The 26,780-nt window shown below is 35.4% G+C and overlaps 1 protein-coding gene across 10 annotated transcripts in view; it reads left to right on the top strand.

Annotated features, from left to right (window-relative positions):
• SYNE2 (spectrin repeat containing nuclear envelope protein 2) overlaps nt 1-26,780 on the top strand; it is a 313,786-nt gene that overhangs the window by 79,599 nt on the left and 207,407 nt on the right. For all 10 annotated transcript variants that reach the window (XM_073242275.1, XM_073242277.1, XM_073242279.1 and 7 more), the window contains 12 exons: nt 3,041-3,237; nt 4,603-4,703; nt 6,392-6,493; nt 12,969-13,106; nt 17,732-17,896; nt 18,232-18,344; nt 19,656-19,818; nt 21,174-21,252; nt 21,495-21,682; nt 22,978-23,142; nt 24,033-24,182; nt 25,357-25,530. In XM_073242275.1, the coding sequence (XP_073098376.1) occupies nt 3,041-3,237; nt 4,603-4,703; nt 6,392-6,493; nt 12,969-13,106; nt 17,732-17,896; nt 18,232-18,344; nt 19,656-19,818; nt 21,174-21,252; nt 21,495-21,682; nt 22,978-23,142; nt 24,033-24,182; nt 25,357-25,530 (1,735 nt within the window). The remainder of the gene's footprint in view (nt 1-3,040; nt 3,238-4,602; nt 4,704-6,391; nt 6,494-12,968; nt 13,107-17,731; nt 17,897-18,231; nt 18,345-19,655; nt 19,819-21,173; nt 21,253-21,494; nt 21,683-22,977; nt 23,143-24,032; nt 24,183-25,356; nt 25,531-26,780) is intronic.

Genomic DNA, 26,780 nt, shown 5'->3' with positions numbered 1-26,780 from the left:
TATACACTGCCTGGAGAGTCTTTTCTTCTCTCCCTTGTTATTCCTCCTCCTCCATTCTTCATATGTTGTATGTTTTGTTCTGTGCTCTTTTTAGGAGTGCTTCCATCTAGAGCAGTCCCTGTAATATGCCCTGTATAGGTGGTTTGTGGGAAGTAAATTCCCTCAGCTTTTGCATGTCTGGGAATTGTTTAATCTCTCCATCATATTTAAATGATAGTCGTGCTGGATATAGTATCCTTGGTTGAAGGCCCTTTTGTTTCATTGCATTAAGTATATCATGCCATTCTCTTCTGGCCTGTAGGGTTTCTGTTGAGAAGTCTGATGTTAGCCTGATGGGTTTTCCTTTATAGGTGACCTTTTTCTCTCTAGCTGCCTTTAAAACTCTTTCCTTGTCCTTGATCCTTACCATTTTAATTATTATGTGTCATGGTGTTGTCCTCCTTGGATCCTTTCTGTTGGGGGTTTTGTGTATTTCCGTGGTCTCTTCGATTATTTCCTCCCCCAGTTTGGGGAAGTTTTCAGCAATTATTTCTTCAAAGAAACTTTCTATCCCTTTTCCTCTTTCTTCTTCTTCTGGTACCCGTATAGTACGAATATTATTCGTTTTGGATTGGTCACATAGTTCTCTTTGTGTTGTTTCATTCCTGGAGATCCTTTTATCTCTCTCTATGTCAGCTTCTATACGTTCCTGTTCTCTGGCTTCTATTCCTTCAATGGCCTCTTGCATCTTATCCATTCTGCTTATAAATCCTTCCAGGGATTGTTTCACTTCTGTGATCTCCTTCCTGACATCTGTGATCTCCTTCTGGACTTCATCCCATTGCTCTTGCATTTTTCTCTGCATCTCATCCCACTGCTCTTGCATTTTTCTCTGCATCTCATCCCATTGCTCTTGCATTTTTCTCTGCATCTCTGTCAGCATGTTCATGATTCTTATTTTGAATTCTTTTTCAGGAGGACTGGTTAGGTCTGTCTCCTTCTCAGGTGTTGTCTCTGTGATCTTTGTCTGCCTGTAGTTTTGCCTTTTCATGGTGATAGAGATAGTTTGCAGAGCTGGTACGAGTGACAGCTGGGAGAGCTTTCCTTCTTGTTGTTTTGTGGTCTTCCTCTCCTGGGAGAATAGCGACCTCTAGTGGCTTGTGCTTGGCAGCTGTTCGCAGACAGGGCTTCTGCTACCTTCCCGGTTGCTATGGAGTTTATCTCCGCTTTTGCTGTGGGCGTGGCCTGTCTGGTGCTGCTCCTCCAAAATGGTGGAGCCCCGTTGGATGGGGAGCGGCCGGGAGGCTATTTATCTATGTATTGGGCCTCTGTGCTCCCTGTTGCCCAGGGGTTTAGAGTGCCCAGAGATCCCCAGATTCCCTGCCTCTGGTCTAAGTGTCCTGTCCTGCCCCTTTAAGACTTCCAAAAAGCACTCTCCAAACCAAAACAACAACAGCAACAACGAAAGAGGAAAAAAAAAAAAACAAGGAAAAAAATGCGCGATTTTCTTTGTCCTCAGGCGCCGGTCTCAGGCACCTGCTCACCGGTCTTGCTGCCTTGTTTCCGTAGTATTGGAGTCCCTGTCCCTTTAAGGCTTCCAAAAAGCACTCGCCAAAGAAAAAAGGGAGAAACGCACGATATTTTTTTCCTCAGGCGCCTGTCTCAGGCACCCGCTCACCATTCTTGCTGCCCTGTTTCCCTAGTATTGGGGTCCCTGTCCCCTTAAGGCTTCCAAAAAGCACTCGCCAAAGAAAAAGGGATAAACCACGATTTTCTTTGTCCTCAGGTGCCAGTCTCAGGCACCCGCTCACCAGTCATGCTGCCCTGTTTCCCTTGTATTGGGGTCCCTGTCCCTTTAAGGCTTCCAAAGAGCACTCGCCAAAAAAAAAGGGAAAAACGCGCGATTTTCTTTGTCCTCAGGTGCCGGTCTCAGGCACCCGCTAACCGGCCTTACTGCCCTGTTTCCTTGGTATTGGGGTCTCTGTCCCTTAAAGGCTTCCAAAAAGCACTCGCCAATAAAAAAGAAAAAAACCGCTGCGGTTTCTTTCCACCTGCCGTGAGCTGGGGGGAGGGGCTCTCGGGTCCCGCTGGGCTGGTGCCTGTATCTTACCCCCTTCGCAAGGCGCTGGGTTCTCGCAGGTGTGCATGTGGTCTGGATGTTGTCCTGTGTCCTCTGGTCTCTATTTTAGGAAATTGTCTTTGTTATATTTTCATAATTCTATGTGGTTTTGGGAGGAGAGTTGGTCTGCTCTACTCACGGCGCCATCTTGGCTCCGCCCCTTGACCATTCTGCTTTTTTATGAATTTCATTAGTCTGGAGTCCTTAAATGAGTGGAATCATATAGCATTTGTCCTTTTGTGACTGTCTTATTTGACTCAGCATAATATCTTCAAGGTTCATTCATGTTATACCAAGTGGCAGATTGTTCTTCCTTTTTATGGCTGAATAATACTCCATTGCAGGTATGCACATTTTGCTTACCCATTTATTGGTGATGATCAGTTTTACGCAGAGGAGTGAAAAGGTCTATCTGTCCAGTGAGCTAAAGGCCATGGATTTGGGCAAATATATCATGTAATTTGTTGCAGTGAGAAAGAAAATTGTTTCCTTTATATTGTGAAAGGAACTTAACTGTAGGTAGAGGTCTTAAGTCTGCCTTGAGCCAACAGATTGTTGAATAAAGAGCATTACACTTGACTGAGTATCACTGTCACTTGGAAGGCTTTTAAAAACACAGATTTCAGGCCCACCTCCAGAATATGATTCAGTAGGTGTGGGGTAGGGCCTGAGAATTTGCATTTTTAGCACTTGCAGCCCAGGTGATGCTGGTACTGATGGACCAGGAACCACACTTGGAGAACCGCATACTGTGGTATCATGAACCTCATTAAACTTGGCAGTTTACTTTGACTAGAAAATTAAAGTAAAATGTTTTCCTAGAATGATTCATGTGACTTACTTGATTAACCAAAATTTGTTTTAATTGCTGTTGAATATAGTGGAGGTGTTCGATATATTCTGTTAAGTAGTATTTATCACATTTTTGTCCTTTTGTGATAGGTATGGGTCTGTTAGTGTGACAGATTTTAAGTCAAGCTGGAGAAATGGGATGGCTTTTCTGGCTGTCATTCATGCCTTGAGACCAGGCCTAATTGACATGAAGAGTGTAAAGCATAGATCCAACAAAGAGAATCTGAAAGAGGCTTTCAGAATTGCAGAAGAAGAACTAAAAATCCCTAAATTGCTGGAACCAGAAGGTAAAGAAGCTTCTTGCTTTTCAAAATAATGTCCAGTGTGAAGTTGGTTTGAAAATAATATCCATATATAACAGCATTATATTTTAGGCTGGGGAGTTTAACTTAAACTCAATAATTTCATGAAATTAAGAATTCCTACCTGTTAACTTCAGTGATTGTAGGTATGACATCACAGCTGAAAGCAAACAATGTTGTTATTAGAAATAATTTGAGCCTTTGTCTTAATTCTCTTCTATTGTGTTGTATATTGTATTCCCTTGATTCTATTCAGTTCTAAAATCTCTCCAGGAAGCTGTTTTTTGAGTTGTTTATATACCTCCTTTCCCACCCCCTCCTCCTAGGTAAAGCTGAACCTGTATGAGGACAGAAACTGCTTTCCTGGCTTTTTTCCTGTGTGGATGGGGCAGCTTTGTCATTGATTGTACTCAGTCAACTGTGTGGTATTGTTAACAACAATAATGGCAAAATCCTAAATTTTGGTTATATTCAAAGACATAATTACTAAATTATACTTTATTTTAATTTTATAAAATTAAGATTGAAGTAAAGCACTTGACGTTGGGTTGTATTGTTTCATAATTAAAAAAAAAACACCCAGTAAGGTTATCAGAGAAGCATGTAGGATTAGTGAAAATGATCATTAATTTATAGATACAATTTCTAATTGAGACAAATTAATTGAGAGATACAATTTCTAGTCTTGAGTGTGTAGGTAAATGTTTACTGGCTGGCACTCTGAAACTGTGTGTGTGTGTGTGTGTGTGTGTACATATACACATCTGTTACAAATACTTCTATTATAAAGGGTGTGTAGCATGCAGTTCATATATAATAAAATATGTGACACACTTTATTATAAATTCCATATAGCCCAAAAATGCTTTTGTTGATTTTTGTCAAGCACTTGTATCCATCTGCAGCCAACTTGTGGCTGCAGTTGCTGAATAAATGCAGCTCTGACATGAATGTTGGCAGATAATTTCCTTTACGTAGATGAGTAAGCAGACTGTTGATGAAACAGCAGACTTAGGGTAGAACTTCACATATTCTCCAGTGATGTGAATAACTTTTTTGCTGAATCGAATACTGGAAGATAGTTCCTCAATTTTTTGTGCTGTTTGCAATTTAACAACGTGCGCAGTAGAAATGGAGGCTGTGCATGTACTGCTGCATGGATTCAACCCGGCTTTGTTTAACTCTAGACCTAAGCTCTTGGCCATTGTACAGTCTTGGAGCAAGGGCGAGTAACCAGAGATTGCATGGCTTCTCGTCTCCTTTAGTTCATTTCAAGACTGTCTTATGGGGTAGCCTGTTCCTGAGTATTAATTACAGTAAATCACATCTATAGCTACTTATATCTTACAGATGTGGATGTTGTTAATCCTGATGAAAAGTCGATCATGACCTATGTGGCACAGTTTCTAAAGTATTCAAAAGACACATCTGAAACTCGAGATAAACCTCAGGTATGCCATTACAAGTAAAAAACAAGCCCTCTTTTGTTGTATCCTACCAACGGTTTAGTTTTCTTAAATTGAACTATAATTTGCATACAGAATTTAAATGTACAATTTTGTGAGTTTTGACAGATGCACACACCTGTGTAAACCATGCTGCAGTCATGAGGTTACCCAGAATGTTCCATTGTGCCTTTCCTTTCTGTATTTCCTACTCCAAATGACCAGGATTCCAATTTCTTTACTGTAGTTTAGTTTTGCCTGTTCTTTTTAAGTTAAAAAAAAGTGGTAATTCATTGAACTTTGCTGAGTTGTCTGAAACAATTTTTAGTTTAGCAGGCTCTTAAAAATTCTAGAGCTACCAAATTTTTGTCTATTATAATTTTAACTTTAATTTTATTGAGGTACAATTCAGATACCATAAAGTTAACCCATTCAAAATCTACAATTCAGTGGTGTTTAGTATATTTACAAAGTTGTGCAGCCATCACCACAGACTAATTTTAGCCTGTTCCCATTTTACCTGTTTTTTAGCTTTATATAAATGGAATCACAATTCATAAAAAATGGAAGCATTATATTCTACTCTTAGTCCTTGTCTATTGAGGCACTCTTGAATTACCATCAGATTGCCATTTGATTATTCAGTTTTTTCCTTTGACTTTGAGTCAATTACACAAAATATTGTGGGTGGAAATTTCATAAAAATCACTGAGCTGAAAATAAGTGCTTATTCTGCTTCTATGCAGATGAATGAAGGCTATGAATTTAGTAAAAGGTTTTCTGAATATTATTTTAAAAGTTATTTAAACTCTTCCTGAGACATGTTTATGTGCATTCATATTATCGCATCTTACTTAACAAATTTAGGCGTATGTTTTTCACTGTTTGAGGCACCAAGCCAGCTTGTAGCTGCCTCTGGAAGAGAGACTCAAGTGGAGACTAAGGCTTAAAGTTCAGCTCAGTTATTTCTGACATGCTGAAGAGCTAGTCCTGTCTAATTAATTTTTGTATTAAAAAATAAAATAAAAAACTCAACTGTTCATGAAATTGTATGTAAAAACACATAGAAAACACTCTTGCTTAGTAGAAAAAAAAGCAAATGAAGGTTAAAGGAAAATGGAACTAGGATGTAACTTCTCTTGCTTTATCTTCCTGCAGTAAAACTTGCTTCTAACTGTAGGCAAAAACTATCTGAGAAAAAAAATAATTGTTGTACACTCCCACATAGAATAACCCAAGCTTTTAGCAGTGTTATTTTTGGGATCTTTAAAATGTTCAAGGTATTTTTGATGTCAGCGTATTTGGAGGAGATAACATCTCTTGAATTAATCCATATTTAGATTTATTGGAAAGCAGTATTCTGAAATGTCAACTATAAATGCATAATTTAGAATAATGTTCTCTAAGATTGAGGAATAATGGAAATGGAAGAAAACAAAAAAAACCCAGGGCTGGCTTCCCCTATGTCTTTAGCACATTATACTCAGTCCATTTTAAAATCTAAGGTGTTATGTGAACAAGCAAAATTCCTCTTCGGCACAGTGAGTTATTGGTGTGTAATGACTGCATTACTTCACTGGTGTTTGAAGTTGTTAATTTTATTGTTAAAAAAAATTGCCACGTCTATTTAGGATAGTTTTAAATATGAGGTTAACAGATAGGAATTCTTAAATATGAGTGTGTGTGAATTACAGGGAAAGGTGAAAGATGCTATGGACTGGTTAACACTACAAGAGAGAAAACTACAGAAAATGCTGAAGGATTCAGAAAATGCAACCTACTATAAAAACTATGAAGTAAGTATGACTTTAAATAACAGTTTATTTGTAGTTTACTCTTAGGGAAGAGTAAGATGTTTTAAAAAGAAATCTTTCAGAGTTAATTATTTAAATACTAAGTTAACTCCAGGTTTCAGTGCTGAGTTGTAGGACAGTGCTTCTGACATTTCAGTGTACATGTGAATCACTTGGGGAATCTTGTTAAACTGCAGATTCTAACTCAGTAGTTCTGGGGTGAGGCCTGAGGTTCTGTATTTCTAGCGAGCTCCCATGTGATGCTGATGCTGGAGGTGTCGGAGTGGAGAATGGCGAACTATGGTCGGTGGGCTCCACCGCCTGCGCTAGTAAATACAGTGCTGTTGGACTAGAGCCATGGCCATTAAAGTGTTGTTTCTGACTGCTTTCACACTGTAATGCCAGTTGAATAGTTGCAGCAGGGATCATATGGCCCACAAAGACTGACATATTTACTATCTTTCCTCTTATAGTACAAGTTTTACAGTCCCTGGTCTAGAGCAGAACAGGTTTTTCGGAATGAAAATTGAATGAAAAAAAAAAGATCAGGAAATGAGGAATGAAGTCCTTCCAGATTTACAGCAGTACAGGGCCTCAACCAGGGGGTCCTGTGGGGTCCTGTCATTGCTGCCACTTTTGAACATTTGCTGGGTATCAGACATCTAGTTGGCAAGCACTTTACATGTTACAACCTCTTGCTGAAGGCATAATTTAGAATAATGTTCTAAATAATGTTGCTGAGTATGGTACTGTTTTCCACTTTAACAGACAAAGGCAACAAGACTTACAGGAACTGGGTGATTTATCTAAGGTTGCATAGCTCCTGAAAGGTAGAGATGAGATTGGCGTGAAGTCTAGCTTCTAAGCCCTACCCTTCTCTACGTCCTGATGCTTCCCCAGCATAAGCGGTCATTCCTTGTACCATCTTGAAAGAGACCAGCAGGAGCCAAAGTGAAGGTTCCACAGTCCTGTCGCTTAGTACCCTCTGTCTGTGCAACTCTGTGCTCCCCACCAGTTCTTCTTGAACAAGGTAGCAATAGTCTCATGTGCCTACACAGCACTTGCCACCTCTAGGCCTCCGTTTGCTGGCCTATTAGGTGAAGGAGCTGGATGAATCCTTTATTTTGTATTACTTCTAACACAATTGGAAATTCAGAGCATGTGTGACTTGCTGGCCACACCATTCTTTTTGGTTTGGAGCCATCGGGGAAGGAACGGTTCAGACATTCTCATCTTCCTCCCGTCTGAACTGCACGGGCTTCTTGTGCTTTTACCCTCTCCACTCTGGCGTGGTATGTTTTTCATAGACAAGATGTTCAGCATGCCCTGGAAGGCCTTCGTCTCACATATGTCTTTGAGTTAGTAATGCAATGCAGAGTCAGGTCTCTTAAATAAAAGCCTTCAAAATAACTAAGGATATTTTAAATAATATTTATGTACTTGATTACTTTCAAACACCAGTATTTCACACAAAGAGGAACAAAGAAAAGCTTTATTTATTAAATTTTTGAGAGTAGAGACAAAGTATTTTCTAAAGACTGTATAAAATGACTTGGGGTGGAATAGCTGTCACCAGAGGTAATAAAACCACAGTAAAGAAAGTAGAACAGCTAATTACTAAGCAAATGCAAAATTAAATTAACTATCCCCAAAGTCAATCAAGGGATAGACAGAAAATACAGAATATGATACCTAATATATAAAGAATAGAAGAGGAAGAAGAAGGAGGAGAAAAAGAAAAGAACCCTTAGATTGTGTTTGTAACAGCATACTAAGTGAGTTAAGTTAGACTCTTAGATAGTAAGGAAATTAACCTTGAACCTTTGGTAACCACAAATCTAAAGACTGCAATGGCAATAAGTACATACCTATCAATAATCATCCTAAATGTAAAAGGACTGAATGTACCAATCAAAAGACATAGAATAATAGAATGGATAAAAAAGCAAGACCCATCTATATGCTGCTTACAAGAGACCCACCACAAACCCAAAGACATGCAAAGACTAAAAGTCAAGGGATGGAAAAAGATATTTCATGCAAACAACAGGGAGAAAAAAGCAGGTGCTGCAGTACTAGTATCAGACAAAATGGACTTCAAAACAAAGAAAGTAACAAGAGATAAAGAAGGACATTACATAATGATAAAGGGCTCAGTCCAACAAGAGGATAAAACCATTCTAAATATATATGCACCCAACACAGGAGCACCAGCATATGTGAAACAAATACTAACAGAACTAAAGGATGAAATAGAATGCAATGCATTCATTTAAGAAGACTTCAACACACCATTCACCACAAAGGACAGATCCACCAGACAGAAAATAACTAAGGACACAGAGGCATTGAACAACACACTAGAACAGATGGACCTAATAGACATCTATAGAACTCTATGTCCAAAAGCAACAGGATACACATTCTTCTCAAGTGTACATGGAACATTCTCCAGAATAGACCACATACTAGCCCACAAAAAGAGCCTCAGTAAATTCCAAAATATTGAAATCCTACCAACCAACTTTTCAGACCATAAAGGTATAAAACTAGAACTAAATTGTACAAAGAAAGCAAAAAGGCCCACAAACACATAGAGGCTTAACAACATGCTCTAAAATAATCAATGGATCAATGACCAAATTAAAATAGAGATCAAGGAATATATGGAAACAAATGACAACAACAACACAAAGCCCCAACTTCTGTGGGATGCACTGAAAGCAGTCTTTTAAGAGGAAAGTATATAGCAATCCAGGCATATTTAAAGAAGGAAAAACAAACCCAAATGAATAGTTAACGTCACAACTATCGAAATTGGAAAAAGAAGAACAAATGATGCCTGAAGTCAGCAGATGGAGGGACATAGTAAAGATCGGAGGAGAAATAAATAAAATTGAGAAGAATAAAACAATAGAAAAAGTCAATGAAACTAAGAGCTGGTTCTTTGAGAAAATAAACATAATAGATCAGCCTCTAGCCAGACTTATTAAGAGAAAAAGAAAATCAACACACATCAACAGAATCAGAAATGAGAAAGGAAACATCACAACAGACCCCACAGAAATACAAAGAATTATTAGAGACTACTATGAAAACCTATATGCTAAGAAGCTGTAAAACCTAGAAGAAATGGACAAATTCCTAGAAAAATATAACCTTCCAAGACTGTCCAAGGAAGAAACACAAAATCTAAATAAACCAATTACCAGCAAAGAAATTGAAGCAGTAATCAAAAAACTACCCAAGAAAAAAAACCCCGGGCCAGATGTATTTACCTCAGAATTTTATCAGACATACAGACATACCCATTGTCCTTAAAGTTTTCCAAAAAATAGAAGAGGAGGGAATACTCCCAAACTCCTTCTATGAAGCCAACATCACCCTAATACCAAAACCAGGCAAAAACCCCACCAAAAAAGAAAATTACAGACTAATACCCCTGATAAATGTAGATGCAAAACTACTCAGCAAAATATTAGCAAACCGAATTCAAAAATATACCAAAAGGATCATACACCATGACCAAGTGGGATTCATCCCAGGGATGCAAGGATGGTACAACATTCGAAAATCCATCAACATCATCTACCACATCAATAAAAAGAAGGACAGAAACCACATGATCATCTCCATAGATGCTGAAAAAGCATTTGACAAAATTCAACATCCATTCATGACAAAAACTCTCAACAAAATGGGTGTAGAGGGCAAGTACCTCAACATAATAAAGGCCATATATGATAAACCCACAGCCAACATCATACTGAACAATGAGAAGCTAAAAGCATTTCCTCTGAGATCGGGAACAAGACAGGGATGCCCACTCTCCCCACTGTTATTCAACATAGTACTGGAGGTCCTAGCCACGGCAATTAGACAAAACAAAGAAATACAAACAATCCAAATTGGTAAAGAATAAGTTAAACTGTCACTATTTGCAGATGACATGATATTGTACATAAAAATCCCTAAAGACTCCACTCCAAAACTACTAGAACTGATATCGGAATACAGCAAAGTTGCAGGATACAAAATTAAGACACAGAAATCTGTGGCTTTCCTATACACTAACAATGAACTAATAGAGAAATCAGGAAAACAATTCCATTCACAATTGCATCAAAAAGAATAAAATACCTAGGAATAAGCCTAACCAAGGAAGTGAAAGACCTATACCCTGAAAACTATAAGACACTCTTAAGAGAAATTAAAGAGGACGATAAAAAATGGAAACTCATCCCATGCTCTTGGCTAGGAAGAATTAATATCATCAAAATGGCCATCCTGCCGAAAGCAATATACAGATTTGATGCAATCCCTATCAAATTACCAAAAGCATTCTTCAATGAACTGGAACAAATAGTTCAAAAATTCATATGGAAACACCAAAGACCCCGAATAGCCAAAGCAATCCTGGGAAGAAAGAATAAAGTGGGGGGGACCTCACTCCCCAACTTCAAGCTCTACTACAAAGCCACAGTAATCAAGACAGTTTGGTACTGGCACAAGAACAGAGCCACAGATCAGTGGAACAGAATAGAGACTTCAGACATTAACCCAAACATATATTGTCAATTAATATATGAGAAAGGAGCCATGGACATACAATGGGGAAATGACAGTTACTTCAACAGATGGTGCTGGAAAAACTGGACAGCTACATGTAAGAGAATGAAACTAGATCACTATCTAACCCCATACACAAACATAAATTCAAAATGGATCAAAGATCTGAATGTAAGTCATGAAACCATAAATCTCTTAGAAAAAAACATAGGCAAAAATCTCTTGGACATAAACATGAGCAAGTTCTTCATGAACATATCTCCCCAGGCAAGGGAAACAAAAGCAAAAATGAACAAGTGGGACTATATCAAGCTGAAAAGCTTCTGTACAGCAAAGGACACCATCAATAGAACAAAAAGTTACCCTACAGTATGGGAGAATATATTCATAAGTGACAGATCCGATAAAGGGTTAACATCCAAAATATATAAAGAGCTCACACACCTCAACAAACAAAAAGCAAATAATCCAATTAAAAAATGGGCAGAGGAGCTGAACAGACAGTTCTCCAAAGAAGAAATTCAGATGGCCAACAGACACATGAAAAGATGCTCCACATTGGTAGTCATCAGATAAATGCAAATTAAAACCACAGTGAGATATCACCTCACACCAATAAGGATCGCCACCATCCAAAAGACAAACAACAACAAATGTTGGCGAGGTTGTGGAGAAAGGGGGAACCCTCCTACACTGCTGGTGGGAATGTAAATTAGTTCAACCGTTGTGGAAAGCAGTATGGAGGTTCCTCAAAAAGCTCAAAATAGAAATACCATTTGACCCAGGAATTCCACTTCTAGGAATTTACCCTAAGAATTCAGCACTCCAGTTTGAAAAAGACATATGCACCCCTATGTTTATTGCAGCACTATTTACAATAGCCAAGAAATGGAAGCAACCTAAGTGTCCATCAGTAGATGAATGGATAAAGAAGATGTGGTACATATACACAATGGAATATTACTCAACCATAAGAAGAAAACAAATCGTACCATTTGCCACAACATGGATGGAGCTAGAGGGTATTATGCTCAGTGAAATAAGCCAGGCAGAGAAAGACAAGTACCAAATGATTTCACTCATATGTGGAGTATAAGAACAAAGAAAAACTGAAGGAACAAAACAGCAGCAGAACCCAAGAATGGACTAACAGTTACCAAAGAGAAAGGGACTGGGTAGGGTGGGTGGGAAGGGAGGTATAAGGGTGGGAAAAAGAAGGGGGGGCCTTACGATTAACATGTATAATGGTGGTGGGAGTGCACGGGGAGCGCTGTGGAACAGAGACGATGAGTAGTGATTCTATAGCATCTTATTACACTGATGGACAGTGACTGTAATGGGGTTTGTAGGGGGGACTTGGTGAAGGGGGGAGTCAAGTAAACGTAATGTTGTTCATGTAATTGTAGATTAATGATAACAAAATGAATTTTAAAAATATGAATAAAAAATTTTTTTTAAATGACTTGGAAGGAATTGGCTCAAGTTCAATTAATCGTAGGTAATTCAAAAACTATTTATACCTGATGATTGCTGTCATATAATTCTCACTTATATTCCTTATTTTGATATGAACACATATTTGGGGAGGACAGACAAACTCTTATATTCCATTTGGCATCATGATTTGTCCTCTAGAGCTGGGTGACCTTGTCACTCCATTCCGAGAGAAATCCAACAATACTTACATGAAGATACAAGCTGTGACCTGTGTCATTATGAGGGCACCCAAATTATCAGGGTATACTGTAGAAAGATACCAGATCGATAAAAGGATCCTGAATTTGGGAATTTTACCTTTATCTAAGTAAAAGTTTAAATATAACCTATAGCTATAGACCTTAAAATAGTGGATTACATTTTACAAGCTGATTTAACTATTTCAGTCTTTAAAATATTTTTCTGATTGTAGAGCCTACTGTCCTTTTTGGAGTCATTCAGTGAAGAAAGAAAACCCTTTTTGGACGTCCTGTTGATAAAAAGGAATCTGGATGAGCTGAATGAAGATCAGTTACAGTTGAGAGAAGTCTGGGATGGCCTCAACAGCCAGGTTATTGTGTTATGTTGATTAGAAGAAACCTTTCATGGGGCAGCTTTGTTTGTTGCATGAGCACTTGAGATTGCAAAAGGAATTCTGTAAAGTACAGAGTAGATGCTTCATCAACAGTAGACACCAGGCCATGGTGTATATTGGTGTACATACAATTTGCACTTGAAAGGTGCATGTATTCTGTAGTTATTGGATGTAGTATCTATAAATATCAATTAAGACAAGGCAGTTTTTGTCCAGTTGATCTATCAATTGCTGAGAGAGTGCTATTAATATCTATATAATCTCTAATTCTCAATTGATGAGACAGTGCTATTAATATCTGTATAATCTCTAATTCTGTCAAATTTTGCTTTGTGTATTTTAAAACTCTGTTGTTAGGTGTTTACATTTATCATTGTTATTATGTCTTCCTGATGAATTGACAGTTTTACTATTATGAAATCTTCCTGTTCATCTCTGGTTATTTTTCTTGATATCTGCTCAATCTGATATCACTATGATTATCCCAGTCTTATGCTGACTGTTTTTAGGGCACATCATTTTCCTTCATTTTCTTTCAACCTATTTGAGTTATTATATTTAAATGGCATGTCTTACATGCAGCATATGGTAGGATCTTGCTTTCTTAATCATTGACAATTTCTGCCTTTTAATTAGAGTGCTTTGTCAGTTAATATTTAATGTAATTATCAATATGGCTCAGTTCAGGTATACCAATTCATTTTTTTTTTCTGTTTTTCCTCTGCTTTTTTTGTATCTTTATTCTTTCTTTTCCTGCTTTGTATTAGATTATTTTAGTATTTTGAGAATTATATTTTATCTGTTGGCTCTTGGCTCTGCCTCTTTCTATCTTATATTTGTGGGATTACAATACACATTCTAAAATTTTTACAGTCTCCTTAGAGTTATAAAACTTCTACGTTATTGTACAATTTCTTACATTGTAGCAATCTTGCAATCAGATTGATTCATTTATCTTTCATTCTTTATGTTATAGTTGCTTTATATTGAAAAAGTATAAAATAAACATATAAAGTCCCCAAGACCATGTTATAAATTTTTGCTCAAAGCAGTCATATATTTTAAAGAAATGAAGGGAAAAAAATTAGTCTTTTATATTTATCTATTTATTTGCCATTTCCAATGTTCTTCATTCCTTTCTGGAGATTTGAGTTTCTGTCTGAACTCATTTTCCGTCAACCAGAAGAACTTCCTTTAACTTATTTTGTAATATAGATCTGTGGGTAACACAGTGTCTTAGTATAATTTGACCTCTTAGTGCCTTTATTGTTTTAATATCTTTATTGTGGTATAATATACATACCATGTAGTTCACTCACTTCAAATAGATAGCAAAATGATTTTTAGTGAATTGACAGAGTTGTAACAGAGATTGTATGGTTTGCAAGTCCAAAATACCCTCTGACCCTGGAAAAGTTTGCCTATCCCCCTCAAGTCTCTTGGCTGTCAAGAGTGACAGTCTGTTTTCAGAATACATTTTCACATCCTTTATGAAGTGTGTGAAATAGCAGTCTGGTACCTTAAAAGTACCTAATTTTGGAGAACTAGGGCAGCTCCAAAAATCTTCCCATCAAGTGGCATGCTCACTGCATTCTCAGCTTAGTGTTCTGATCAGAGCTTTGCAATTAACCCCTCTACAAAATGAAGGAAGGACAGGATGAAGATGTTGTCTGAGTAGTTCAGCCTGTTCCAGGCCACAGTGACATGGCCTAATTTTGCTGAATATAGTTTGGAAAAATTACCCAATATAATAAGAAAAACTGTAAAAACTATTTTGCAAGAGTAACTACTGCAAATTGATAGTAGCTTAAAAAGGCTTTTCTTTGGTACAATGGAACTTACTTTCTTAGCATGGCAAATGAGACATACTGTATAAAGTCATCAGGTACATAGGAATCAATATCATCTAGACAATTTCTGGTTCAGATGTTTAAGAACACAGGTATCTCAAAATATCATAGTCAATGGTTTCATTTTAAGCCTGCTATGGAAGTAGCAACATTATGTTATTTTGACCCAACAAGATCTTATATAAATTTTAGCTAAATTCATATGTAATTTCCAACACTGAGAAAGTATGGAACCAGTTTTCTATTTAAGTGTACATAGAGTACAGCCTTGAGTTGGAAAACACATATTTGGTTTCATTCAGAATATATATAATTTTCTTTCAGTTGTGAAAAGAGTAACAGTTAAATTAGAGGTATTTGTTCTTAGCCTGTTTTTGACTCAGTTATTTACCAATTTTCTGGTTTAATTTTTGTATTTTGCCAAGTGCACAATTTGGATATAATAAAAGCACATTCTGACTTATATTAAAAATTCATAAAAATGAAAACATTTTTTTCAATTCTGACTGGAGGTTTAATGGCATATAGTTAATAATTTAAGTTAATAATAAAGTAATTTAGAGTTGTCTGCCTATGCCTTTGAGAAAATAAGCTTGCAAGGCAATTAAAGCAACACAACATAGTACATGGTATCACTTGTATGTGGTATCTTAAAAAGAAAAAGTCAAACTCACACACTGAGAGATGTGGTTGTTAGAGGATAGGAGTGGGGGAAATAGAGAGAAATTGGAGAAGGGCAGAGACTTTCAGCTATAAGATGAGTAGGGTCTGAGGATCTAATGTATCACATGGTAACAGTTGCTGATAATACTGTATTATATTGAAATTTGCTAAGAGAGTAGAACTTAAATGTTTTCACCAAAAAAAAGTTAATAAATATGTGAAGTTTGAGACACTAATTAATGAGATGGTGGGAATCCTTTCACAGTGTATACGTATTTCAAATCACCATGATATACATTTTAAATTCCTTATAATTTTGTCAATTATATTCCAAAAAAGGATGAAGTCAAAAAAGTACAAAAATTGTTTTAAATTCTTCTTTATGAGTAGTTACATTTGAGTCCCTTAAGAGAGCTTAGCTTTATACTTGAGTAATTGGTTTAATTAAAAAATATATATATTTGCCTTGCATATAGTGAGCACCCAGTTAATGCATGTCAGCAACTTGATATGAATGAACCCTGTTCTTTAAAAAATAACCTAATTTTGTCTATTCTTTTCTCTGTTTAAAAACAATTTAACTCTAAGAACAGTGACAGTTCATTTAGGAGAACTGTAATAGAAAATACAGACTTAAAACCCCTATAGAGGAGGTCATTTAAGTGCAACAAATTTTAATTTGTGCTTGATCTTCATAGAGGTGTCTTTGGAATGAGAATACCAAAAAAGTCTTAAAAAGCCATGTGAGGTCACAGAAACAGCCACATTCTTTTTTTTTTCATTTTAATTAAAGTATAATTGATATACAATCTTATGTTGGTTTCAAATACAAAGCACAGTGATTCAACAGTTACCCACCCCTTCTAGTGAGGTCACTATTTATCTAACAGCCACATTCTTAAATGGGGTCAGTAGGAAAGGAAGTGGCCTTAAAGCTGGATTCTTATTGTGCTCCTAACAATTTGGGGGAAAAAAGAAGAATTTTTGACTTTTATTTATCTGGTTGACCCTCAGAGGTAGAGGTCGTGTTAAACTTACTCTTCCCTGCATGGCGCTTGGGTCCAGGCAAGGCCCTACTCTTATTTTTATTCACTTGTTCAATTGTATACTTATTTCCTCTTATAACCATGCCTTCCTAACATTCCCCTTTCTCCTTAGGCCACCACTGTTGTGCTTTATGTCTTTTTGTTTTATAGTTCTGACAAAACGTGTATTGTATTTGCCTGTTTATGTATTAAGTTGTGTAAGTTGATATTATGTGACTCTGTTTCTTTCATTTTTGAGCACATATAGTTAAGGTACCTCCTTGTTGCCACATGTAAGCATCTAATTTGTGTCTAATCACCACAGGACCCTTATCCACACTAGAAGCTTTCTATGTCTTTATACTGCTGAACTCTTAGCACAATAGGTTATTCATATTCATAAATATTTGCTCAGTGAATGAATGAATGAATGAATATATGCGTGAGTGCATTTTGAAGGAAAAAAATAAGGTAGAAGGGGCAGCAAAAGCGAAGACCTGGGAGTGCAGCCAACATCTGGGGAAGTAAATAGTCGGCACTTGTGTGACTCCTGTGTGCAGGTAGGGAGTAGTGGGAAGGCAGAGGAAGGAGACGGTTGTCTGGATTATGGGGAACTTTGGTGAAGGACAGATATTCAGGAGCTGTGGTAGAGGTAGCTGGCATGAATATATGATTAGGGCTAGTGAGGAAAATAGTCTATAAATCTGTGCAAGGTATGGTTGTAATGTCAGAAAGCACAAGGGCATACTAGATTTCAAATGATGGTCATTCAGTAATAGTCTAACTCTGCATAGAGGGGTGCTTTAAATATTTCTAATTTCCCTCTCACAATTATGGATTGATCAAAACACTTACTTTTAGCAGTGTGCCCTCTTCTCCTACAGCTTTTAAACAAATGATTTTCTTAATCATCAGGTAGCCAGAGTTATTTAGTACTAAGAAGGTTACTGATAAAGATTCCTTGACTAAGGGATCAGAGCAACTTTAAAGAATTTTAACATATTGTGTGTGCAGAAATAAACTAGAAGAGAGGTCTCTGATGAACATCTTCCCTTTTTTTCAGATTAATGTGTGGAAAACAAAACTGAATCATGCTTTGCCCTCACCCCTCCATCAAATTGAAGCTTGGCTCCAGGAGGTAGAGGAGTTTATAGGTGAAGATTTGCCAGCCTCCCAGGATTACTGTGAAGCCATGGCTCTAATGCAAGAGAAAATTACTTTATTCAAGGTTGGAAAAGAAAAAAGAAACATGAAAAAGTCTGATATTTGAGATTTATAGCATTTGTGCATGCCCACAATGAATGGAAAATACATCTGAAAACAAAAGATTTTAATAATGCTTTTACCAAAGAAACTGTAGTTCTGTTTCTCTGTAAAATGGCCCAGTTTAATACATTTATGATGAAAATATTTATTGACAAAATCTTAGTTTTAAAAAAGAGAAAAGGCTTAATGATCTTTTTTAAAAAGATGCAGTGCATACAGAGCAAATGAGATTAGCAAACACTCAATTACAATGTTTGGCAATAAATCTGGTTCATGCCATGCTAAATTTCTTTTCAGAGTCACATGGATAAATTTGACTGGCATTTAAATAGTCTCCTGGCATTTGAAAATAGAGATGAAAAGCATTTGCCATTGGTACCACCAAACAAATTGGAGGAAATGAAAAGACGGTTTGTAACACTACTATTTCGCACCTGCTAATACTGTTCATGCATGAGCACTGACATGGTACAATGGGGACCAGAAAATATAATTCTGGAAAATATTCAGATATTATATTTTAGATAATTTCTGACAATTAGTCTTTAAATCTTGATAACAGTACCTTAATGTTTTATGTAATAGTAATATTATATCATGCTAACATACTTTCTCTTTTATTGAATGGTAGGATATGATAATGGAGAAAGTTCTGGACTTAAAGTCAGATACTGAACTCTGTATTCTGGTTTTGGCCAAGTTACTCTATTTCTGAGCATGTTTCTTCATTTGTAAATGTAGGGTAATGCTAGTTGTTCTGTTCATGTCTCACAAGGGTACTGACTGGGTGGAAAGAGGATGTATATGAAAGCACTTTATAAGCTTGAAAATACCACAAATATAGGGATTGTTTAATTGACAGTTGTCCACATCATCTTTTCTTATCATAAGCCACTTATTAGAATAATTACTAAGAAGCAATTGGTCTTAATAGTGAAAGCTGTTTTAATGTGTAGATGTTGAAATTTTAGTTGCATTAAGTCATACTGATATTTTCAAATTTAGTGAAATGTTTTGGGGATTAACATTTTATTATAAGATTTCTCAATAGGGGAGTAGTTTCTTCAGAAAATAGTCTGTAGATATGCAAACATCTACATCTTGAGAAATAGTTGTTTTAGATCTAGTCAAAGTATTTTACTTTGTTTAAGAAAAAGAAGATTTGAGGATATATCTGAGTTCTGTGTATTTAAAAGAAAAAGTTAAAGCCCTAATGTAATTTTTTATTCACTAGTTGCCCTTTTTTTTATATTAAGGTATCATTGATAACAATCTTATGCTCAGATTTCACATGAGCAACCTTGTGGTTACTACATTCACCCATATTATCAAGTCCCCCCCACACCCCATTGCAGTCACTACCCATCAGTGTAGTAAGATGCTATAGATCTACTCTGTGCTATACTGCCTTCCCTGTGCTCCCCCTATATTATGTGTTCTAATCCTAATGCCCCTTAATCCCCTTTTCCCTCCCTCCCAATCCACCCTCCCCAACCTCTTTGCCTTTGATAACTGCTTAGTCCCTTCTTGGAGTCTGTGAGTCTGCTGCTGTTTTGTTCCTTCAGTTTTTGCTTTGTTGTTATACTCCACAGATGAGTGAAATCATTTGGTACTTGTCTTTCTCTGCCTGAAAGCCCCAATATTTTTGAAAATTCCAAACAAGTATCTCACATTTGGCCAGTAATACTAAGTTAGGTTCTGAAACCTGCACTGTTTTCCAGAATCAACAACATTTCGGGGAAAAAATTCATTCCACTTCTACAGTTTCATTACTATAAGTTCTCAGTTCTTCGTTTGCTAGATGAAGTGAAATCAAAATTGGATGTTTGGAACATCAAATATGGGAATAAAGAGTCTGTGGAATTATTGCTGGAAGACTGGCGTGTAAGCTGTTTTATTTCATGTCTTTGACATTCTCCATGTCTGGGTGTTCGGTTTGCATTTTTCCTTGGCATCATTTCCCTTTACCTTTTTAGGTTTTGAGATGGGTTTTCATGATAGCTTTCATTAGCTTAAATATTGCCTAGAGAAAAAGAATTACATGTAGTCAAATAACAGACATCAGGAAGAATAAGAAAGAGAAAACAGCATTATTTATCACAACAGAGGAGATTGAGTTAGTTAAAATAATAGAGAAAGTTTCAATGTTATTTCCATTAAAAATTACTATTTGTAGTTGCTGGACATCTTGCTTAGTATTTTTCCCTCTCAGATTCATGGTTTCACTCAAAAATTAAATTTTTCTTATAACATTTTAATCTTAGCCTTTCAAGTTTTAAGGGGTAGGGAAAAAAGTATATTTTGTTTTGAGGCTCTCTTTGAAGAGGGGATTTAGGTCTTGCAATTGGGAAAATATGGTGTAAACCACTTGAATGTAAGTATGTTCATTTGTGAATTAAAACTAAAGCATCCTAAAAATGTCATTTCTACAGTTAAGCATTATTATTCCTTTTTCTTGTTTCCCTCTTTTTGGAATGAGCAAAAAAGAATCCAAGATTATAAATTTCAGGGCAGAAATTGAAAAACATGCCAAAGAAAGATTTATGTATAATTTATGATTTTAAAAGTATACATTTCTGAGCAGGGAGCATCATTCTAAATTAGACTATATTTTGAATATTTTTATTGCTTTTATTTCCTTGATTTTTCATATTTCCATTTAAATATACCAGTGGCACATAATAAAAATATGCAATAAATATGAGTGTTTATATAACTGTATTTTCCATAGCAGAATTTGCTTACATAGGACACATAATAATTTGGTTAATGGTAGTTTCTCAAATGTTTTGTGTGATAGATGGCATCCATTTATAAAATACTAATACATCTAATGAAAATAATTCAGTATTAATAAAAATATGTGAAATAAGAGAAATTAATACAAAGTATAAAACAATAATAAAATGTGAAATAGGGGATTTTGAAAATGCTACAAAATACTTGCCTTTTCCTGTGGGAGGAAACCATTGTAGAACCGTATCACTACAGGAAGATCAACTTTGTCAGGTCTCATACGTATATAATATTTATTTTCATATTTATGTCTCCTAAATCTTAACTATCTTCTATCATGAAGTGCTCTTCTTCTTTTCCTACCCAAAGATGTAGTATTAAAGCCTTAAAGAAATTTTGGTGCCTAAGTGCTTCACCAATGTTATATATGTGCCTCTATCTGGTTTTCTTGGCATATTTTTAAAAGTACAAATTGTAAATTCATATTTTTCCTTTTTCACCAGAAATTTATTGAAGAAAAGGAGTTCCTAGCCCAACTTGAAACTTCTTTTCAACAATGTGAAGAAATTCATAAGAATTTGGGTAAAGCTATACTGTTATTTTTTGATGGAATGATGGTCACTTAAAAATAACATTCCATCTCTCTGTTTCTCTTTGTTTATACCTTAATGTTTTATAAATTGGTTTTACATACACTTCAGAACATTCTTCCATTTGCATTTAATATTGTTGGAGTACATATTTCACCCCCATGATTTTTCTTAACAGTATTATTTTGTTAATAAACTGTTTTCTAAGATGACATTCTTATTTTAACATTATAGCTGGAGAATATCAGAACATTAGTAAACAATATGCAATGGTGGAATATAATATTTGTATCTATAGAAAAAATATAGATAACGTGAAGTCCACACTACAAAAAGTTCTGGCGTGTTGGGCTACTTACGTGGAAAACCTTCGCTTACTAAAGACTTATTTTGAGGAGATGAAGAAGGAGAAGATTGAAGAGGTATTTTCAGTCTCATGGCATGTACTCAGTTTAAGTTTTTTGTTTGTTTTGTTTGGAGATCCTTGTTTTCAACACAAAAATGAGAGGCCAGGGAAAAGTAAACATGACTCTTGGAAAAATTCTCTAAGTTATTGAAAGGAATTTTATTTTCTAATATAATTGCCAGAAGGAAGTTTTCTCCTCATTAAAGGTTTTACACATGCGTGTGGACACACACGCACAGAGCTTTATTGAGGAATAAGTTACAGATATAGTGTAGTTTTTGGAAGATATGTTGCTATGTTCTTTGGAAAGGAAACAAAAAACTTGGAGCACTAGATAGCTTGTACTTTTGAAACAAATTGATGCTTTAAAATTTTTTATTTTTGCATTTGGGTGAATCCCTTTTAGCTCTAAAACCTTCCTGAGTTTGTACACGAAGAAAAACAAAAAACTTTAAATTTCTGTGGAGAGGTGTGAAAGAAATTTCAATGTAATTCATTGTTATTTTCATTTGCTGTTCATATGATAATCATTTATGATTATTCTCTCAAGTAGTTTTTCTTCCTTTCGTTTTCCTGCATTGCAGATGGCTATAGATAGCCTCTCAGATTAAACATTTTCCAAAAAGAAATAAAATTATGCAACAGAAAATAGGCTGTTTATATGGGAGTAAAATTTGTGATAAGTGTATGAGTGCAAAAATAATATTTGAGGGGTTAGTGAGTCATTACTTCTTGTCACTTATATTGATACTGGAAATTCAAATCTTTGGCTTTTAACAGTTCTTCTATCTTTAAAGGTCTTTAATTAAAGTACTACTTTAAGCCTTGCAATTCCCAGACTCTGTGCTGAGGTGCCCAGAGCTGCCAAGAGAACTCTCAGGATAATTTAAATTTTCAGGGAGACATGGCGACATCTCTTTGTTGGATACCTTGTAAATTACTACTAAGTTGTTTGGATCTGACTGTTTAAAAATGAGAACCGTTAGGTAATTCTTCTGGTCTCGGGAATCTGTGAAAAAATTACTGAGACATGAAGGGGACTATGAACAGAAAAAGTTTGAAAACCTTTGCTCTAAGCTCACCAGCCATTCAAACAGGTAGATCAGATGCTTCCTAAAAGTTTGGTCCCTGCAGTGATGACATAGCTGAAGCCTGCGGGCTAGTGATTAGGGATGAATAACTAGACCCTAAGGGGAGGGTCAGAGTCTCTGCAAAGACCTCACACTCACTTTTGCTTGGAATCAACCCTGATAAAGGTCTATCATAGGTAATAGACAAATAGGACATTAAAACATTATGTTGCTTATGTAGGTTCCCTCTGAGACACTATCCCTATGGAATCGAGACCATACTACTTTAAACGAAGTGGGAAATTTCTTAATTCAAGTCAGCAATGATGAAGTTGGATCATCTATTTCTAAAGAACTGAGAAGGCTGAATAAAAGATGGAGAAAGTTCATTACAAAAACTCAGCTTGTAAGTTTTTTTTTTTGGCAACAACTTCATTGAGAGATAATTCACATAACATACAATTCACTCATTTAAAGTGTATAACTCAGTGGTTTTAGTATATCAAAGTTGTGCTGCAGCCCTTACCAAATCAATTTTAGAACATTTTCATCACCTCCTAAAGAAACTGTGCCCATTAGCAGTTACTCCCCACTCTCTCCCAAACTCCCCAGCCCTAGGCAATTGCTAATCCACTTTATGTCTCTTTAGATTTGCTTATTCTGAATATGTCACAAATAGAATCATATAATATGTGGTCTTTTGCTTCTGGCTTTTTTTGCTTCATGTGATGTTTTCAAGGTTCATCCACATTGTGGCATGTATCAGTACTTCATTCTTTTTTATTGACAAATGGTAGTTTAGTGTATGGGTATACCACATTTTGTAGTTTAGTGTATGAATATACCACATTTTATTTATTCATTTATCAGTTGATGTACATTTGGCTTCCTTGTACCTGTTTGTCTAGTATGAATGACGTTGCTGTGAACATTCATGTTCAGTTTTTGTGTGGACATATACAGCTTTCTACTTGAAATTCATTTATCATTAAAGGATAACATAAGCATTTTTGCCTACTAGATTTCAAGCTCTTGAGAACATACGTCAAGCTTTGTCAATCATATTTAGCACTGTGCCTCATAAAAGCAGACCTTTAATAATTTTTTAACTTTAATTATTTAGTTAACAATTTGAGACTGAGGTGTTTCAGGGAAATAGGTATATTTTATAACATTGTTAATAACTGATGAATTCTAAAAATAGATTGAATATATCATGTCCATTTATTGTTGGTAATAATGTATCTTAGCATTAAATATATGAGCATTAAATTTCATGATACTAATTTTTTATAGGAAATGAAACTGCCACTTCAAACAAAACAGTTTCAGCCCATTCCTGACAATTCTGGAAATACTCAACTATCTAAAGAAGAAAAACCAACTATTGATTTTTCAATGGTTATGTCAGGAGAACTTCCTGAAAATCACAATCAGGATATAAAGGTAAAATAATTATACTTAATGTTTCTCATTTGTATATAGACATAATTTAACTTTACGATTTTTGTTTTGATGAAACCATATTGTTGGAACAGTGGAACATGTGATTATATTAGATAACATTTAAAGTATATCAGTTTCTAGTAAAAAGCTTAAGTGGTTCCTTTCATGAAGTAATCTTTCACGGTAAAGCCGTGTCTCTTACTCACTAAGGAGTTCCGCAGACCCTCAGGAGCAGTTGTGACTTCTGAGCTGTGGAAATGGAGTTGATGTTTTTGTCAGATTATTTCTAACTAGTGCTTAGAAATTGTCTAGCTTTAGACTAGACCCTGGCTTATGTCTTGTTTCTTGTCCGTAAAAGGAGAGAAAATATAATCTTTGTTTCTTGCTTTCTTGGGTAATTTGAAGGATGATTTTAAGTTATAGGTAAGAATGTGGAAAAGGAAGAAAAAAATAAAATCATAAACATGTAAGGTATAATACCTAGGATCTTTGAAATGTGCTTCCTTCAGAATAATAACTTTCACAGTTTTAAGAAAGTAAACTGGCTTTGGCAAGTTGCCATGCTGGACTGTCAGTGTTTTCCCACCATAAGAAGACCTAATCAGAAATTCTTGAAATACCTGAATTCATATAATATACTTTTAGAATAGAAGAATTTAGAATATTGTATTCTTCTAATACATTTAAAATGAGCTGATTAAAAGCAACTTTAAAAAAATCTATCATGTATCATATCAAGCTGTAGGATATTGCGAGATTATTTGAAAAGGCTGAATTTTGTTGAAATTTGATTCTGAGCCTCTTCTTCTTTTACAACTATTGGCTAATAGCTGTACTTAATTAAATTGCATATGAGTTTTAGAAATGTGTTTGTAGAGTCAATAACCTTATTTTCTAAGCCTTAATCTTATCTATAAAATGATGACAATGAGGACTATAGTAACTAACTTATGGGACTATTAACATTAAGGAAATATATATGAACAAACCTTTTAATTTAATCTTTAAGGTGATAATGTACTATCATAGTTATTACCATTGTCCAAAAACTAGGTCTTAAGTCATTAAAATATGTTGAATTCTCACTGTTCAGAAAAAGAGATATAACTTTTTAAAATTGAAAATTATTTTATAAATTTTGCTATTTTCATAATGATAATTTTGAATTTTGTAGGCTAGAGAAGAACATGAAAAAGCAAGTGAAGAATTTACAGGGCAATTAAAACTGGCTGAAGATGTTGAAAAACTCATTGAACAAGTGGAAATCTGGGAGGCAGAAACCAGATCTGTCTTAGATCTTCTGAGACATCAAGATGATATAGATAGCTCAGTGGAAGAATCTTTGCAGGTATGAATGTAAAAGTATTAACAGGACAGCTTTCATGGTTGTGGACTTACATATTGGGATAAATAAGAAGTTTTAAAGTGAATAGTAGTAAGACCATTGTTTGAAGTATCTTTGTTGGAGGTTTTTTAATGGCACAGATTCTCATCCTTGTATGGATCATCTGCTGAGGTTTTGCTTCAAGACAGGATAGATTTGAAGACTACTAGTAATACCTTATGAATCTAAATTCTTGAAATAATTTTTCCGATGTACAGAATGGACACTAAAATATTGTCTTGTATCAGAGGACAGTGAGGAGATGAGGGAGTTCAGTCTCATGTAGCTCAGTGCAGTGTATATATAAGAGATTATATAATCTGTGCTTTAAACGCTCACCTAGTGATTAAGCAAGCCACTTTCTCTTCCTTACTTGATGCAGGGAGGGTGATAGATGTTGATAAAGCTATCTTTATTTTCAGACAGTCAATTCATTGAAAAGCAATGAGGCAAGAGCATGTTTTAGTATCACTCAGATCTCCTGGGAAAGAAGTTACAATTGAGGTTTTTACTGAGTCCCAGTTCAGCTATAAAACTTGCAGAGCATGTCATAAATTACGATATGGAAAGTTTCCTCGAATAAAGGAACATTTATGTAATTCTTTTCAATCTACATTTCTGAAAGGTATATATATATATAGAATTTTGTGTTTTCATTGTCTATAAATGGTACTTTTTATTGCTTTGAAAGCACTATATAAACTTACCCATGCCATCTGCCAGTGCTTTTCTAATTTTATTTTTATATGTATTTATTTGCTGTATCTGGAGTTTATTTTAAGTGAAAGAAACAAATGAGAAATCCAATATTTAAAATATATTTCAAAACAATAGCAAGGATCCCTCTTATAAACAGTGAAAATGCAAACATGCTGGAATATACTTCTGTTAAGAAGGAATTAAGCAGATCTTTATTGGATCAAGATAATATTAACTAAGAAGAACAAGTTACTGAACAGTACGGGTGATGTGATCCTTTTACTGTGTTTAAAACACTTACTTTTGTATACTTTATGCTTTTATATCCATAGAAAAATGTCTGTAAGGATATACAAACATGCTGTGTTATGCCCCACTTTTAGCACATTTCCCAGTATGTGGTATATATACATAAAGTAAATATTTTTTAAATGAATATGTGAATGATTAAATGTCAACCAAGGGAGGGATGAGAAAGAAGAGGAAGTTTTCTTTACATGCTGCTCCTTTCTATT

The sequence above is a fragment of the Manis javanica genome, chromosome 8, assembly GCF_040802235.1.
Source record: "Manis javanica isolate MJ-LG chromosome 8, MJ_LKY, whole genome shotgun sequence".
NCBI classification, from domain to species: domain Eukaryota; kingdom Metazoa; phylum Chordata; class Mammalia; order Pholidota; family Manidae; genus Manis; species Manis javanica.
This window is presented reverse-complemented; position numbering and strand designations above follow the sequence as displayed.